General features: G+C 36.7%; 2 protein-coding genes and 2 long non-coding RNA genes across 10 annotated transcripts in view; 1 reads left to right on the forward strand and 3 right to left on the reverse strand.

Annotated features, from left to right (window-relative positions):
- LOC116176933 overlaps positions 1–18,408 on the forward strand; it is a 213,897-nt gene that overhangs the window by 25,071 nt on the left and 170,418 nt on the right. Inside the window, exon 1 of one of the 2 annotated variants that reach the window (XR_004146558.1) lies at positions 4,670–4,729. The exons of the other annotated variant lie outside the window; for it this stretch is intronic. This is a non-coding gene — a long non-coding RNA (uncharacterized LOC116176933). Of the gene's footprint in view, positions 1–4,669; positions 4,730–18,408 lie in introns of those variants that run through there. 2 annotated transcript variants of the gene reach the window in all.
- LOC116176929 (troponin C, isoallergen Bla g 6.0101-like) lies at positions 3,533–4,608 on the reverse strand. The gene is made up of 6 exons (XM_031495768.1): positions 4,506–4,608; positions 4,337–4,460; positions 4,172–4,287; positions 3,973–4,126; positions 3,792–3,923; positions 3,533–3,745 (listed from the first exon to the last, which is right to left on the reverse strand). The coding sequence occupies exons 1-6, from the start codon at positions 4,506–4,508 to the stop codon at positions 3,720–3,722; spliced, it is 555 nt and encodes a 184-aa protein (XP_031351628.1). The 5' UTR covers positions 4,509–4,608; the 3' UTR covers positions 3,533–3,719.
- LOC116176934 lies at positions 6,003–6,547 on the reverse strand. Its single transcript, XR_004146560.1, has 3 exons — positions 6,451–6,547; positions 6,186–6,402; positions 6,003–6,119 (listed from the first exon to the last, which is right to left on the reverse strand). It is a non-coding gene; the product is annotated as an uncharacterized LOC116176934 (long non-coding RNA).
- LOC116176930 (troponin C, isoallergen Bla g 6.0101-like) lies at positions 11,302–13,488 on the reverse strand. Of its 6 annotated transcripts, none has more exons than XM_031495774.1 (5): positions 13,310–13,425; positions 12,794–12,821; positions 12,680–12,741; positions 12,283–12,586; positions 11,302–12,234 (listed from the first exon to the last, which is right to left on the reverse strand). In XM_031495774.1, the coding sequence occupies exons 2-5, from the start codon at positions 12,813–12,815 to the stop codon at positions 12,209–12,211; spliced, it is 414 nt and encodes a 137-aa protein (XP_031351634.1). In that variant the 5' UTR covers positions 12,816–12,821; positions 13,310–13,425; the 3' UTR covers positions 11,302–12,208. The 6 variants fall into 6 exon arrangements, with proteins under 6 accessions (XP_031351634.1, XP_031351632.1, XP_031351633.1 ...); XM_031495772.1 differs by having other exon boundaries at positions 11,303–12,234; positions 13,372–13,488; XM_031495773.1 differs by having other exon boundaries at positions 11,303–12,234; positions 12,283–12,568; positions 13,372–13,487.

An 18,408-nucleotide genomic window follows, 5' to 3' on the forward strand; every position in this document is an offset into this window, starting at 1 on the left:
AATAAAGAATCTATACTTACAGAAACACTGTTAATAACGAAATACTACTTTTTTTCATATAAAAAGCTCTTATAGTAGACTACGAGTGAAATATGTAACGTATGTTCGGCCGATATTGTTATATTCTTATAGGAAGATCTTAACGCCCTTGTTTTTAATGATCCTGTGATTGGTCGATGCAGTTCTCTATGAAATAGTGACTTTTTACGTCCTACGAATGAAAATGACTACCAGAAAACGTCTTTTTAGCCTCTCCAACCTTGTTTTTTCTTGTATGGTACCAAGTCCAACTCCAAGAAGGATTGGAAAGTATTCTTTCTACCAATACCATTCTCCTTATAGTACACCATGCCTTTGTAACAGGTAGAATACTCGAAATTTTTTTACCTATTTTGAGGGAACTAAATATCCAAATATTCCAGTATAGAAAATTTGCGGTCGTTCATAGGTACATCAAATTACAGCAAAAGAAAATGTATATTACTTGTACTGTCCACGTTGAACATCATCTCTATGGTTCATATGCTTCAATAAATATCGTATTTTAAATGTGGGGTATAAAAATGATCCACAAAATAACGTAGAGGTAGGTACTATACTTCTAATACCAAATTTATAATTTTTTATGTCCGTTTATTGAACGTGCGTGTATTGTACGGGTAAATTGATTAAGTTACAAGTATATTTACATAAATTAAAACGATTAATTACATAAAATACACTGTAGTACATTCGCGACTTATGAGAAATAACAATTGCAATCAAATAAAGTGTCAGTACAGCAAACAAATTCGTATGTCCATAATCGACATTGTGAAAACATAAGTAATAGATATATTTAAAAAAAAAAAGATAATTAAAGCTAATCTTGAAAGTTTCACTAACATCGTCGAATTAGTGCGATTTTCATGTATTGGTTTTTTCACATATAAATCACTAATCTACTCATGCGGAAAATAACACTACAAGAGTCAATAAACTACTTTAGCTCGCTCTCGATACATGCAAATATATTATTAAATAAAAAAGTTATTAATAATTATTTATTAAGATTATGGCAGTAAATTTAATTCAATATATTGAATCGTTTATTGTAATGTGGTAATAAAAATTTTATTGAACTGTAGCAGTTTGCGTATACTAGGTTAGTATAATTACAATGGAGAGTTCGGGCGAGTAGTTCAATGATCCAACCTACCAGTTCTAAACTAAATGCACCACCTATGGTTAGGTAGAAATGGTACAAACGCTTGGCATAAATTACGCGTAAGTTCGAAAAAGTGAAAATAACAGGTCTACAATATTGAACAATTTCTAATAAATTATTATGCGAAATTGGCAATTTATTACGTTATAAATATTTAATTAAGTGGTGATGAAAGGTGACAAATTAAATTAACACCTAAACGTACGTTGCAATCTGTACATTTTTTATAAAGCATTTTTAGAGAAGGAAACCCATATATTATTATTACACTGAATATTAACGTACGTACGTAAAATTTTTACATTTATTCTATAAATCTTTTAACTAAAAGAGACTAAAATGGTTACGTTCGTTTAGAGCTTTGTATAGTTCTTTACCTGCTCGGCCCTCTTATTATTTAAAAGTATTTAATTAAAACCTTAGTTTAAATAAATTTTGATGAATTGACCAATAGGCCATTGAACGTGTTTTGGGGCTGATTGTACCAAGATAATCCAACAAGAGTTCGGACGAAAATTTTTTATTAAACAAATAAGACCGAAAAAATCTTTTTTTTGCAATAACTTTTTAATTTTTCATTCTTTTCCAAATCTGAATAAACCATTCGAAAGAACGAGAAATTTTACATAGGGGGTAGTTATCACGCCAGGTAAATTATTTGAAATGTGTAAGAAACGAAAATTTTAGTTAATGGAGTTAACGGACATCATTCTAAATTTAATTCTAAAATTGTTTTGTTTTGTATAATGCACATAGTTTGTGTCGAATTTGTTCGATAGTAGTATCTGCTAACAAAGTTTTTAACATACCTAGTTAGAAGGTCGTTTATGAACATTAAAAAGAGTGGGTCCAAGTATAGAATCTTGGGGTACCCCACTAATATCTCTAATAACGTATAATAAACTGCTGGACAATTCAAAGGGACCGAGCGAATTTTTACGTTACCTTTAGAGTCAAATATTTCGAAAATGGAAAAAAGATACCAAGAACTTTCCATGATTTTGTAGATACTTCATTTTCGAACTAGTCTGCTTGGTTCAATGTTTAAAATTTTTTTTAACACTTTTTATCTACAGAGGTCAAAGAAAAGTTTTTTGAAATATTTGGCTACAGTTGACCTAGAAATTTGCTCGTATCGTTTGAATCTAGGTTTGAATTGTCTAGCAGTTTACAATAAGATATAAGTGATAAAAATATAAAATAAAAAGAAAACGGAATCACATCATTGTACGTACCTGCATTGCACATGTACGGATAATTTGCCATATTCCTTCAACTTCTAATATTTCCTCTTCTCACTGGCAGCCATCAGCGAAGTCAAACCTTTTTGTCTCACTACACTTTTCGCCTCTTGAAGAAGAGTTTCCCCACACAAAATGCACTCCATCTGAACATCTGTAGGTGAGATGCCACGAATGATTGGGAAGTATCTCAATTTAGAACGTTATGATCAGTACTCCACAATTTAGCAAACAGTGGTGTAGATGGAAGACTTCTGTAGCAGAGAGGTATGTGGAGCAATTTAAAAAGAAACAAGTTACAAAAGTAATCGCAAACGATTTACAAAAAAGCACATTTCCACATTAAAAAATAGTTACCCAAGTGAAATTAATTTTCAGCCATTGAGCCAAAATAGTGACTTTATTTGAAAAGCACCTTTTGTTCAAATTTCGGAAAAATCCGCCTAGAACTAAGATGGTTTGGCTCTTTGTGTTTTCAATTCGTTTTTGTAGGAAACATCATCAGTAAAATTTCAGAAAAAAAAGGTCTACAAATAAAAAACTAAAGGTCGCTGTACATTCACGATCCCTTTTTTTGACACGGTACCTTCAGTCTGCTTTTATAGGAAGCATCTTCCACTGACATTTCGGTAGAATTGGGTTACAAATAAGAAATCCAAATCTGCGGATGCGTAATAATTTTCTTGCACAGCACAGCAGTCTATTTTTTGTGCGTTTAACTTACTTATTTTTAGGAAAAACGTTTCTTTAGAATTTCAGATAAATCCTTCCATAATAATGACACTTTTGCTTAGTCTCCAATAAGAGATATGGTTTTGGTAAAGTGAAAACGATTGTTTTTCGGTCGACGCGTTGACGAATTCTTTTTTGCACGGTTTTTATTCGATTATTTATAACGGGTACTTAAATTTATGTCCTTTATATCAATCAGTGCACATAAGTAGGAGGGTAGCTAAGAAAAAGTATAATAGACTCTGTAAAAAACAGGGAAATCGTATTGGATGAAAGTTTAAAGCTTGATGACACTAATTGAATGGATTATTTACGATAAACTATAAATTACAATTCCTATAATTATAATAACTAGTAGTCATAATGTTTAATAATATATAATCAGGTAACTGCAATACCCGTACATTATGCGCTTAAGTGCGTACACAAAAATAATTTAAAAAAGAGCATTTGGCAGATCTTCAAGATATAATTAAACAAGGAACACTGTCACCGCCTTAATTGCAATTTATAATTAGCCAACATTGATTATTTTTCACTTAACCGATCATCATCGCCTTGAATTCTGAAATAAGCGTAACATTAACGTGTAAAGTTTAAGGTTCGCATACCTTCCCAATCGACAGTTCCAGAACCGTCCACGTCGATTTCCTCGATCATCTGGTCTAAATCCTCTTTTGTCATTTTCTCGTCCAACTCCTTTAATATTTCCCTAAGTAAGTCCGTCGTAATGAAGCCCAAACCTGCAACGATTGTTGCCTTACATTCCCCTATAGCGTAATTTCGACCCACCTTCCTTGTCGTACAACCGAAACGCATCTTTCAGCTCCTTTAGAATGGCCTCGGTATCTTCCTCCTCCTCAACTAGAAACCTTGCGGCGAGATGCGCGAATTCCTCAAAGCTCAATTCCCCGTTTCCGTCTTCGTCAATTTCTTTTACGATTGCCTAAAATTGTGTTTCGAGATTCAATCGCGACATTCACCTACTCACCTGCAACTCGTCGGAGGTTAACTGATGGCCAAGCATGTCAAGGATTTGACCGATCATTTCAATGTCAATGTAGCCCTTTTTGTCAACATCGAACGCCACAAACGTCTGCTGTAACACTAATTACACAATACCCATCGTCTGTCTATAAAAATTACGCGTACTTACATATTAACTGGTCCTTATGTAACTCCAACTTCTGCGACAGCACTTCTAATTGCTTTCTGATTTCTTCGTCCACTGCGCTAAGGGCCGCAGCTGCAGGGTTCGTGGCTTTGGGCTGTTTCGTCGCCTAAAAAAAACTTTCTCAAATGTAGGAAGACACGGAATTCAATACCATAATGTCTAAGTCGCGGATTGAGAGCAGTCGAAATCGGACTGACACGTTTTATTGTCACTTGTATCGATGGGACCAATCGATCTCTTTTTATAACGTAAACAGAGCTTTGGTAGGGGAATTCTGATTAATTGATGAAAATAAAGCTAAGGACACGGGTGTGATGTTGCTCAATTATGTTGGGAAGTGTGATGTTTAGGGTGAAGTTCTACTATTTTTACCAGGTATCTTTTTAAGTAAGCTCTTACCTGGAAACCAAACGCAGTAATTTCTTCTTGATGTACTTACATACTGAAAATGAAAAGCGGGTAAGGACTTTGAGGATTCCATAAAATTGTGATTATAACCGCTGTGAAGTTATTTGTCGGTTAGTTGTGTATTTTTTGAGTAAGTATACATTCAGTCAGCTGTGATTCGTAATTAAACACTCCGATAATTGTTTAATCGTTACAAAAGCAAGTGATCTGTGGTGGTTACCTGATTTTCTCAACCATCCAGTATCCAGTCGCCAAGTTATAGGACCGCAGGCGATTGTGTCTCAGAAAGTAATAACGAAGGAGCTTTTGGAGATACCGTTTATATTTACTTATAAAAAAATATTCTCCTGGGTAGAAGATTTCCAAAGTGATGGACTTTTTCTATTTGCCACCGAAATCCAGTATTCTTTCGAGTTACTGTTAACGTTTTGGGCCTTCGTCAACTTTAAGGTTTCAGTATATCCAACTCTGGATCTCGAGCAGGGTTCTTGGCTACGTATTTGATCGACGATTGCACAGTATGCAGATGCATTTACTTTTACGCGACAAACATAATTGCATTTAGGTGATAGAAAGGCGCGATATTTCTTGGGAGCAGCTCCCATCTATGTACTCATGTACTCTTCTTCGTTAACCCAAGCAATGTTTTGATCAAACAGTCGATTGAAACTGCTTGACAGACCCACTTCGCTCATAAAATATTTGCTGTTGATATAATTTCCTCGGTTTCTCTTTTGGTTGTCAGCGCCGCCCTATTATTTGTTCTATCTGCTATGGTGTTGAGTAAGTTTCTCTCTCCACTAGACAACACATCTTCATTCCCAACTCTATCTGACAATTTTCAAAACGCTGCTCCGTCACCACATCTTCTCCCTCTCACCTAATGTCAACCCTTCACAGCCATGCAGCTACCTACAAAGTAATATCTCTTTCTGCCTAAACGCCTCTTAGCCATCCCTATTCTACCATACTTCTCCATTCCTCCGGTACTTCTGATCCCAGATATTTGTATCTGTTCACACTCACTTGGACATTTAACCTTATTGCTTGCATGATCTTCTACCTTTGATTTCTTTTTATTAATTTTTGAACTCTTCCTGTTGTCGTATATACTCCAGAATTGTATTTAGCTCATGAACTCTCTACAAAAGGATCATATCGTCTACAAATCTAAGACACTTTATTTTTGTACCTCATACCTTCACTCCAGTATCATTTTCGCAATATTCCAGTATCATATCATTTCATACAGGTAAATGTTAAAAAAGGTAGGCGACAAACAACAGACTTGCACCACTCTTCTAATTTCACACCATTCTGATCTACACTTGTAGAGACCCTCTACTCGAGATATAGCCTGCAATCAACCAATATTGTTTCCAGTAAACTTCTCTTATTTTCTATACTCATTAGTTTGTCTCACCTGACATACTTAATCAAATGCTATAAAACAGGAAGACACATCCGGCTGCTTTTCCACTCTTGATTTCTCTTAATGCAACCCTTACCTCCTCCGTCATTATAATGATACCTTTGTAGTCGGCTGTAACTTCTTCCCCTACTTCAACCTCAAGATTTTGTGGCTAGTCCTCTGTTTTTTACAGGGTTTCTTCTCTTCTTCCTTTTCTGTACCCTAGCTTCTGTTGGCAAACCGTCCTTATACTTTGATTTATCCTAACGCACTGTACCTCACTACTTTCCTGCTCTGATTGTTGTCTTTTAATTTCCTTTTCGGTTTCTACCCCCAATTCTACATATACATTGTTTTATAATTTTTCAGTTCCCATATGATGGTGGTTGATGCCAACTCCTGGGAGCCCGTGCGATTGCTATAAACCTCTCGCCAGGAAAAATTGCCGGTCACAGAACACTTGATCCCGGTCTACAATCTAGGTTTTTCTAAAGATGTGAGCGACTTCCGGGATAGTATCGTGTCAATGTTGAACAAAATGACTTTTCGTTCAACATTGGCACGATCCTATTCCGGAAGTCGCTCGCATCTTAAGAAAAACATAGATTGTAAATCGACACAAGGTGTGCTGTGACCGGCAATCTTTCCTGGCGAGAGTTATACATTATCTGTCGGCAACTATTAGAAAGTCTATTGGTTTCCTATACCGATCGCCATAAGCACCTCTTATGATATTCGTCACAAAAATTTTCTGTTCTTTGCAGAACTTTATAAGCTGCTCTCGTTCATTTGTCTCACTAAGACCAAACTTTCTACTATACGACTATACCTTTCCCCTTTCCAATCGGCCATTAAAATGTAGCAGCAACCCTTGCGGTCATCCTTTATGATTTCATCAATCGTTTCATACACTTCTTCATCAACCTCTTCGTCCTCATGATTACTGGTGGGCATATATACCTAAATAACGAAAATTCTTCCATCTTTACTGCAATTACTCTATGGCAACCCCATCTTTAAACACCGAACCCTTTTTCTCTTATTTACAATTGTAATGAAGGGGCGTATGAGGGTTGGTATTTTAACAAGGGAAGTAGGTAATTAAATGGGGGTTAATTGTTGGTCAGAACTCATTATTAACATGCGGCAAATCACTGTAAACTCGCCTCTCGTTAGCAACGTCCCTCTGAAATCTATGCGTACGGTCATAAGAGGTGCTTTGGCAGCATTCCATCTGACTGGTCGGTTTTCGCACTCGAGGGCCATCTAAACAAACAACGCGACTGTTTATCAGCGATCATTGCCAATTAATTGTGTACTTAACTCACCTGGGTGGCTTGAGCCTCCTAACAATCCAAAATGCGTCGTTGGAGATGATATCCTGAAGGTTTACGATGGAGCTCATACCTATTTGGGAGGGACCCGGACAGTTTGGCGCGGTCACTTTGGCGCCGCCACCTCGGCCCGGGCGCTTTGGCGCCGGGATACTTTGGCGCCGGGACAGTTTGGCGCGGGGACATTTTGGCGCCGGGAATTTATACACCTATATAAAAATATAATCGTTATTTTTTCGTCCACTACAGTGATCAAAGAAATAAAATAAAATCCTACCAACACATATTTGTTAGTCATATTTAAAAGCATTACTGTAAATAAGGACATATGTACATTTTTTTTAATTGTAAATGTATGCCTATTGTAAGTAAATATGGATTTGTATCTTGAAAAACTTGAAAGAAGTTTTTTTCTTTTAATAGTAAAGAATGGAATCACTTCATATTTTCTGTAAAGTTAAATGAAAAATATTGAATAATCTAAAAACTAAGGGGTTTAGGCACGGGACACACTTTATAAAAATTAAGGCGCCAAGTTGTTCCTGCGCCGAAGTGTCCCGGCGCCAAAGTGTTCAGGCGCCGAAGTGCCTAGGTGCCAAGATGTCTCGGCGCTAAAGCGGCCGCGCCAACGTGGCGGCGCCAAAGTGGTCGCGCCAAAATATCCTAGACCGTATTTGGGAAAGGGTTACGGCGCGCACGTGTATTATTTAGGATACACATCTCGCCTCGGCCTACTGATTAGGACCCTGGGCTAATAGATCAACCACCGTCGATCTAGGCCTCTCATTGCCCTCATTGCGAACATTGCAGGTCAAGCTCACCCCCGAACTCTTTTTGTTACCAATGAGGCCTTCGATCGTGACGAGACCGCGTACGCAAGTGAATGCCTTAACATGATTCCTTAAGACTCTTGCACCCATCTGTGCACTATTGTCATACTTTACCAGTCAGCTTGCCACATTTTTGAAATAGGGGTTGCGTTGACATTTTAATTTTTCATTATTAAGGACTACCATCGTAATTCATACACAATAAACCCCAGCCCATTCTTCCCTCTTGTATCATCCACGTTTACCTCTTCTTCACTTTCCCAACTCCTCAGATTCAGATCAGATCCATTCTTATAGTCATTTTCCTTCTTAGGTTTTTCAGGGTCCCTTTCTATCTTCCAAGTTCCAACTTTTAGTTTCTACTTATTTCTTCCTCTCTTGCTACTGACGTTCTCCATCTCACTTCCAAAAGACATAGAACTCTTCCTAAAATTTTCCCCCCGGGTATCCGAATGGGAAACTAACCCGAAATATTTCTTTCGAGGACAATTCGTGTTTTCTTTGTTTTTTCTACGCCCTTACAAGGAAAACTCCAAAGGTGATTTCCCGTTGCTTGCCTCATTCTGACTCCGTTGATATTGGTAGACTGCTCAGCCTTTGGTGGTCATCTACAACCCCCTGGACAACATAGTTCCCGGCCGTCTACCCGCTCATCCGCTCTTCAAGGAGGACCAAAAGGTTTGACCTCCTATCTCTCGGACGCCATATTGCCTATCAGTGAGGTTTGAGAAATTTTAGTGGGGGAGGATGCGTAAGACAGATATCAACCAACCTCTTAGGGGGTTGAAATTCCACTTAAAGTAGTATTGCAGAACAGCACTTGAAGATATTTCTGCGTTCCCCTCATTCTCCAAAAACTTGTGTAGTCTTGGATCTTTCGCAAAATATTCGAATAATCGGCGTCGTGAATTAAATGCTTTTATTACAAGCAATAAATGTTAAGTTCCCCACCACTTGACAGTTAACATGCATAGGTACATACACGATGGGGCATAAACGATTCCCCTATTAGGAAAGCTAATGAAAACGAAACTAAGTAAGATAGGGAATTTTTCTTTTTATTAATCAAGGCACACCTAATGCCACTGAAGAATAGGTATACAATTTATTAAACTGTTTTAAACAATACGTCATTAAAATAGGGTGATACATATCGATTCATGTGACATTAACGAGTGATGCTACAGTTGTTACAAGAGATGTCGTTATATTTCCTCTAAGAAGAATTATCCTAAATAGTTGCTATTTAATTTTTCGCGCGTTAGAGATTGACCTCGTTGTAACGTACTCCCTGACAAAAGACAAAATGTCGGCTATCTGAATGAGAAAGACCGAAGATTTATTGATATGAACTTGATGTAATGCGTAATTAGCGTGGATATAAGGTCAAATGGAAGGCTATTCAGGAAACAATGTAATCACCCAGTGGCAGAGCCTAAAAGAATACAAAAGATAATCATGGGAATGACCATAGCGGTCAACTGGCATATTAAGTGAAAACCAAGATATAGCTAAAACTAAAATGCAGAACCTATCCCTTCAATCAGGATTCACAAAAAAATATAGGTCTAATAGCTAGAAATAAATTATTATTGGAATCTGCAATCATCTGTAAATTTATCTCAGGAGCTAGCCGTAGGTCAGTTCACTAAATTTACAAAGAATTTCAAGTCATGTCTCAAAATCTATTTTAGTTCATAGAAGGAAGATCGGTTGCATTACGTTTGATTAAATTATAAATGATTATCTCATGCAGAAGAACAGAGCACGCAGTTCGCTACCTTTTACCTCTACATAATCAAAATCTCATAATCAAATTTTATAAAATACAAGGGTGAAATATTAACATTCTTAGACTACGGCATAAATTAAACAAATTCTGCATCTTCGATACTGCACATTTCCAATTAGAGGGAATAAAGTATGAGAAACTCTCTTTGGTTGAAATCCAGATTAAGTTCGTAAAACAAAATATTGATTTATTTGCATAATTAACTTTAACTTTAACTTTATTCTCTCACTCAAATTAAAGATACATTAATTTAATAGAAATTTGAGGCGAAGTAATTCTTCTTAGCTGCTCTTACACTTAACCTCGTTGGTGGCATATTAAAAATGTACAAATACAGCTTTTAAACTTAAACTTAATCTATAACATAATCATCATGGAAAATTCATTAGGAAAATCAACGAACCGCCTTGAATTCATGGGAAATTTTATGTCATGTCCCTTTGGTAGTTTTGTTAACGTCGTGATTAGGATGGTAAAGCAAACAAAACAATTTAATTTCGTAGGAGGTGTCTAAATAACATGCCAGCACTCTTTGATTAATGTTGAGATTAAGTTGGTAGAGCAAAATCATAAATTTTGTGGTAAAAACAACAGAACACTTTCATATCATGGGGAAGGAACTAAATATTATACCAGCTCTCGTTAGTTGAGGTCAAAACTAAGTTGGGAGAGCAAAATCTTTATTTAATCACAATTTTCTTTAAGAAAATGTTGAAACAATGACATTTATTGATATTTACACCATGTAATTAGAACGTAACTTCTCAATACGAGCAGGTGTAGCCTAAGTAGTCACGCTATTTTATGTTAATTGCTTCTAATACTAGTGACACTACTCTAGTCGTTAGTGCTTTCAAATTGTGTGGAAACTCTCTGCGTAAGGTGGCAACTATGTTTTGGAAACGAGTCGTGATGTTGATGTGTACATAATATACTTTCAATTAGCAATTTCCGCTTTTCAGGACGATGTCGAAATTCTGCAGCAAATCTAAGCTCACTTCCTGTTGGGCCGCAACTAAATTACGTGCACTTTGCTTTTCGGCTTCTATTTTGGATATAAGATTTTAAAAAATACAATTTATGAAAAAAGAGCTTTATTTACGAACTTCGATAGGTATATAGTGATGACAAACACGAACTACCTACATAGGCCAGGGGGTACAATTTTGGTATTACTAGAATGTGTTAACGATAAACTGCATTATCTCTCTAATTTTCTGGCATAATCAGTGCTTTCTCAAAATGTTAATTCTACAATACTATTATTGAACGGCAAACACGCATTATCTGTATAGACTGGAACTTAGCCGCTAGAACCTTTGGAACAAATATGTGTAAAAGATCGGACTGCCTCAATATGCAGAAACTAAATTGTCTTCCCCCAATCAGCAACACTTTTAACACGAACTTTATAATGTATTCCCTACATTTTGCACAATTTCGTTTACCTATCGCTTTTCGCGAGTATTTTCCTGACGTTTCTCTTTCGTTTTGTAAGAAAACAATAAGGAAACGATAAAGCGAAAATAGATAAATTTCCCTGTACCAACCTGTACCTAAATGGTCGAAATTCAGTCAAGTGGTATCGAAATATAGTCTGCCAGCAGTGATAAACTGGAACTGCAAGCAGATTGGGGATTGGTGTATTTTCAATTATACAGTATGATTTCCTGGTTCACTTAATATTGATTCAAGATAAGATCTTTTCGAATGAATAGCACTTCGCTCAACTCTTTTATTTGGGTACCGCGCCTACTGTTCGGTTGTAATGATGTCCTTTTCTACATTAATGTCCGTATTTACCGCTTAACTTTTACCTATTTTTTTCGTTTGAAATGACTAAACACTTTCGCTTAATGACAGGTTATGAATTTTAAACCGACTTATTCACAAAAACCTCGGTTGCATTATTGCAATTTTGCTTATGCATCCAAGTGTAACTCGCATGATTAATTAATGAAAAACGCTGCTTGTATCGTACAAATAGGTATAATTATTGAAAGGGGTTCCGTGACATAATACCATTATTAATACACACAGGAATGATATAATATTTGTCCTCTGCGGGCACAGTTGCATCTAACCGATCATTACCGCCTTAAATTCTGCAAAAAACTGTGTTATTAAATATCGATTAATCTTCGCCTGATTACCATCCCAGTCTACAGTACCAGAACCGTCGGCGTCAATTTCGTCAATCATGTTATCCAACTCATCATCGCTAAGCTTATCGTCGAGCTCTTTAAGTATCTCCCTCAAAACGTCGGTGGTGATAAAACCGTTGCCTTCCTTATCATAAAAGCGAAAGGCACCCTTAAGTTCCAACTGTATTGCGGCCGTATCCTCCTCTTCCTCAACCAGAAATCGGGCGACCATATTCGAAAATTCTTCAAACGATACCTCCCCATTTCCATCTTCGTCAATTTCCGCTATTATCGACTGAAATAATAGCTTTTTCTATAAAAGGAATAAAATAGGTATAGGGAAAATTTTAACCTCAAGCTCGTCGCCCATTATTTGGGTTCCTAACATATCGAGAATAATACCAACCATTTCTGGTTCGATGTAGCCCTTTTTGTCGATATCGAACGCGTCGAACGTTGACCGAAGCACTGGAATTTTTTTACGTTTTCTTATTTGAGCGTTAGACACTTGCATACTCACTTTGTAATTGTTCCCTCTCCATTTCGTCCTGAAACAAGGAAAAATTGTTGAGCGTTTGGTAGTGTGCTTACACACCTTACGTTTAGGCAACTTAATCTACCTGCACAAGATGGAATGAAATTTAGTGCTAGTGGAATCGAAACGAGAGCACAAGATTTGATCAATGAATTGGCTACATTGTTCTCATTCCATAACTTTACCAGTTAGTAGTTTAATCAATGAATTAACAATACTGAAATACATTTATATCTTGTGCTCTGCCCTAAATTCGAAGACTGAAAAATGCAATAAGAAAATACCAAGGTGAATGTTCGAAACAATTTGAATTGCAAGTGGTTTCCTTTACAGTTTAGTGCTAAATTTGCCAGAACATGATTTTGTTGATGCTAAATTGTTCTAGTCATAAGATAAGATCATCTGAAAAAGTACCCTGCAACTCAATTCATACTTGAAAATTGATTCCATTAAATTTTGGAGATTATGGTAACGAAAAAACTAAATCTTACGCATCATCACCTAAATTAACTGCTGCACGAATTAGAATTAACACCAAGAATTATTTAAATAAGAGTAGGTACCTTCTTAATGTGGATATGGTATTTGCTCATATTGTTAATTGACACAACTTCACGACACCAACTGAAAATCTACCGGATGAGTATTTTAATTACTTTAAAACCTTGTAGTGGGGGATGTTTTGGAACTAAATACGTAACTCTTTTATTTCTTTTGAAGACGGCGGCGTCGGTTATAGGTGACACATTAACATTTAACAACAGCCGGTCAGCCAAAGTTACATTATTAGAACGTGCATTTATTAGTTTACCGACTGTAATGTTGTAACCGTTTGTTAGGGGTAAACGACACCTATATAATAAAAATAATTTTCTATTTCTTAAGTTTCAAAGGCTGGGGTATTTACATTGTCTTTACGCAGACAGATATAACGCAAATTTTCCAACAAAACAGTTCCTATTCTGTGTACCGAACTTACTTTGAATGGCGTAAGCGAATGGAAGTATAAGGTATGTATCAGATTGGTATACAAAATTACCCAGTCAGAATAGGAAAAATAAAGGAACTAATTCATGTACTACCAGTTTCTTCGGAATTGTGTAAGGGACGTTTCCCTATATAATCAACATAAAGTAAAGTCCCCCCGACTACCGGCTGTACTAAAAGGGGGAGGGGAATTAGTAATACATGATTTAGTTCCCCTATTTGTCATTTTTTGATCTATTCTTACTGGTCTAAATAGCAAATTTTGCATATGGACCTCCAAAATTTAAGCGGAGTGTAAATGGACAGCTTATATCAATGACAGCGATTATTACAACAATTTAATTAATATAAAGTTTATGACCAAAGCTTATTGACCAACTTGATTTTATTCATGGTTGTCCACATTTTGAAATTAGCATTAAAAAAAATAGCACCAATATAAATTAAAAACTCTGAATTTACCCTGGATTGTTAAGCTTAAAAATATCTTAAATGAGACACCACGGTAAAGAAAGGGACCATTTCTCTCTATGACCTAAAATATTGGTGACAAGCCAATATTTCTGCTCTTTCGCAACTTATTACTCAATCTCTGTCATGGAGAGCGGTAATGGAAGCATGTCTGTAAATGCGTTACATAGTTCTCAGACAAGTACGAGCTCTGTCACAAATTCCAGCCTTCACAATTGTTAGGGATAATAAGGAAACCAATAGGTAAGGCGTCCCGTTTCTCTTGCAACCTAATAGGATGTCACGAGCAATGTCCTTCAAACAAAAACTTAGTCACTGAACAACCCACAGCAATCTAAGGATCATCAGGTTTCCTCCAACATATGACCCAACTTGCCGAATACTTTTGATACTCCAATCATATCCGAATCTGTTGGGGTTGCATATTCAATAATGATGACTCCATATTGCATCCATACAAAAATAACCTTAATCTTATTCAATGGAACTGTCAATCCCCATTAGCATAAAAGATAGATGAACTTAACCTAGACATAGTGTTACTACGGAAAACGTGGTACAAACCAAATCAAATAATTAAATTTAACCATTCTAACATCAAAACTGACCAATCAATATTGAAAAAAAAATTTCAAAATGCATTTTAGAGAATCATGCCAACCTTTAAGTGTAGCAATTTTCAAACATTTGATTTATAGAATATGGGGAATGCAACATTCCTCGTTACGAAGAAAGACACCGGAAAAGGGACGAAAATAATGGAGTGAATCAAGATCTAAATAAGTTTAATGGGCAGCAAAGGGAGGGTGTTAACGATAGGGTAGAAGGGAATGGTATATTTATCGAATCGATATCAACCAAATACTGGGTAATGGACACGTAATTTCCCTCGGCATAATAGCACATTGTAGTAACACTTACAATACTAGTGATCGTAACAGCCCTTTTCTCAATCCTAGTGATCTGAACGTTTGCCGGGTTTTTTGGCAACCCTAAATTGTCTGCCATATGAGACGTAATAACTGAATCCAAATCCAAAGGTGCTTTAATTAGCCCGTACTTTGTAACCATCGCATGGCAAACCAAATTGACCATATTTGTTTGCTAATATACTAATCTTTAGTAGATACCATTATCTTTAGTGTAGACCAGGGTGTAGACTGTGCTCCATTAGAGACCACTCGATTATTAACTGAGTGACTAGGGTTTTGTTAGGAAATTGCTAATAGACCGGGAGGCAGCGTACATAGTAACTAAACCATAAGCGACAAAAAATTCGACAATACAGACTGAAAATACATTGAAAACTAATAATAAAATCACTCGTCTGCCAGTCGTAAGTGGCAGCATTAACTTGGGGCGGCGCTGAATAGGTGACTTCTTTAGGTGATCAACTAAATTACCAAACTATAAGGGTCACGGAAAAGATTTGTATCAAGAAATCCCATTTTTCCATAGTTTTCAAATATGCTGTGGCAGACGATTTCAAGTGCAGCGTTGGTAGCGAAAGACGCCCTCCAATGTAGGGAAAAACACCCCTGAGCTAAACGATGAGGACCGTATAAAAATTATACATAAAAAATTCCTCTTTTTGTCACTGCTTTAAAATATATCCTGGCAGACGATATTAAGGGTAGCTTTAATAGTGGCAGACGTCTTAGAAGTTAAAAAATTTAGCTATAGCAAATCCCAGCGAGTGCGAGCGTGTGAGAGATAAGCGCGCGAGAGCACAACGAACAGAGATAGCTATAGATTTACGCACCGCTTGGAGTTACCAAACGAATTAAATTAGGGAAAATAATAAATTGTTAATTTCGCGATAAGATTGTCGGTATTTCTTGAATTCTTCTCAGACTGAGAAACAGAAAACTTGAAGAGAAAAGAAGATAGATCTTCAGCTCGTTCTAAACTATCCTCTGACTCTAGTTCCGTTGTCTCTATGCAACATTGATGGATCGATGATTAAAATAAACAAGTTTGTTTTGCTGAAACTTTTTCGGAAGTATGATTTCTTCAAGTGCTCCTAGTCCATGGCCAGTTGTAGATGTTGTTTTAATCGATGGATTATTTTTTTTTGCATCTTTTAAAAGATCTCCGGTAAACCTTTGAGCGATTTTCTGAACACATCCTCGGCAAGATTTGTGCTGTGTCAGCGAGAGAAGTACATCTTACTTTTGACAGATAGTTACCCCTTCCCTGAAGGGCGCAGAACATGATCGTTGGGATCAAAATAAGGAAAGATTACAATCCTACTCAATTTCTGTTTCCACTCAGAAGCAGCCTGCAAATTTCATAAACCACTTCGCAATGATAGCTCAAAGCCTCTTTTACAGATTACTTATACCGTTCATAGGCAAAAAAGACCTGTTGTGCTTTACTTGGAAGGAAAGTTGTGTTTGCCACATATGAAGATAAGTGCTATAAATTTGTGACAAGGGAAGATGATGTGGTAAAACTGAATTGTGCTGCAGCCACTAAGAGGCAGATTCTCAAATAATTTACCATCTTGGTAAACTACCAACAAGTAGCGAAGTCATTATTAGCGCTTGCGATATGGATATTGCTGTTATTGCTTTGGGAAATGTAAAATTGACGCTACTATCAAGGTATAGATGGAAGTAGGTCTCTTTTCCAATAACACGCAGAAATTCATAAATCTTCGAGAGATGTTCGTGAATTTGGGTGTTGATGTGTGTAACGCGCAGGGTAACGCGTTACCGGGTGCCCACGCATTTACCGGATGTATGACTTGTGTATGATCCTCATGGTTTAGTTCATCGCAATTTGGGCGAATGCCACCGAAAAATGTCTGAGTTTCTACAATCCGTTTGATTAAAGTGGATGGAACTATGTGAATCAGAAGTTTAGAATCAAATGGTTTGAAAGATCTGAGTAGTCAGTATCCTATCGCTATCTCTGTTGGTTATTCTCTCGCGCGCTTATCTCTCACACGCTCGCACTCGCTGGGATTTACTATAACTACATTTTTTAACTTCTAAGACGTCTGCCACTATTAAAGCTACACTTAATATCGTCTGCCAGGAAATATTTTAAAGTAGTGACAAAAAGAGGAATTTTTTATGTATAATTTTTATACGGTCCTCATGGTTTAATTCAGGGGTGTTTTTCCCTACATTGGAGGGCGTCTTTCGCTACCAACGCTGCACTTGAAATCGTCTGCCATAGCATATTTGAAAACTATGGAAAAAATGGGATTTCTTGATACAAATCTTTTCCGTGGCCCTTATAGTTTGGTAATTTAGTTGATCACCTAAAGAAGTCACCTATTCAGCGCCGCCCCAAGTTAATGCTGCCACTTACGACTGGCAGACAAGTGATTTTATTATTAGTTTTCAACGTACTTTCAGCCTGTGTTGTCGAATTTTTTGTCGCTTATGGTTTAGTTACTATGTACGCTGCCTCCCGGTCTATAAGGTTAAAGGAGCTGTGTAAAAGCGATAGATTTTTAAACCGGAAAAGGTAACAAGTAACTTGTAGAGTTTTCCAATGCAAGCGTATATCAGGATTTTATACGACGATAATAGGGTTTTCTCACAGGCAACCTAAAACGATTGATTGCAATTTTAAATTTTAAGAAAACGTTCTAAATGAGCAAAAAAGTGGCTGCTCAAACTTTCCACAGACACAGATGCGCTCTGTAGGTACATGTCGATAAAATCTATAATAAACTCTCTGGACCAGCTCATTTTTAAATAATGGTACTACCCCACACATTGGTATCTCATACGTCTATGGTGAGTACGCCAATGAATGAAACTGGCGACTTTATATCCGTGATAGCCATACATTACATAGTTTAACCGTACGTTCCTAAACGGACGGTTTAAAATCAAGACACGACAGATTCATTTGAACGCTAGCAAAAAGGACGTGTTTTGCCCATACACTTCGGTTTTGTGACAGGTTTATACGGGCAAAACCGTGTAAAATGTTAATGGCCACCTTAACACATTTTTCCAAGCGATTCAGATTCATTGTAAACTGCTTTAAAACTTTTTGCGAAAATGCTTGTGTTAAGAATTCCACTTTCTAATGTAAATAAATGAGATGAAATTTCTTTTTAGGTGGTGTAGTCCCAGTCGAAAAATAATACTATTCCTGGAATAATTTCTTGGCTACCT

This window comes from Photinus pyralis, unplaced genomic scaffold (genome assembly GCF_008802855.1).
Source record: "Photinus pyralis isolate 1611_PpyrPB1 unplaced genomic scaffold, Ppyr1.3 Ppyr1.4_LG7, whole genome shotgun sequence".
Taxonomy (NCBI): domain Eukaryota; kingdom Metazoa; phylum Arthropoda; class Insecta; order Coleoptera; family Lampyridae; genus Photinus; species Photinus pyralis.

Coding starts and splice junctions, on each gene's coding strand:
- LOC116176929 (XM_031495768.1), bottom strand. Junction 4,127..4,171: donor TAACCTCCGACGAGTTGCAG/GTGAGTAGGTGA, acceptor ACACAATTTTAG/GCAATCGTAAAAGAAATTGA. Junction 3,924..3,972: donor TCGGTTGTACGACAAGGAAG/GTGGGTCGAAAT, acceptor CAATCGTTGCAG/GTTTGGGCTTCATTACGACG.
- LOC116176930 (XM_031495769.1), bottom strand. CDS start 13,401: ATGAGCAAATACCATATCCACATTAAGAAG. Junction 12,822..13,371: donor ACCATATCCACATTAAGAAG/GTACCTACTCTT, acceptor TCCTTGTTTCAG/GACGAAATGGAGAGGGAACA. Junction 12,587..12,625: donor TAATGGGCGACGAGCTTGAG/GTTAAAATTTTC, acceptor TTCCTTTTATAG/AAAAAGCTATTATTTCAGTC.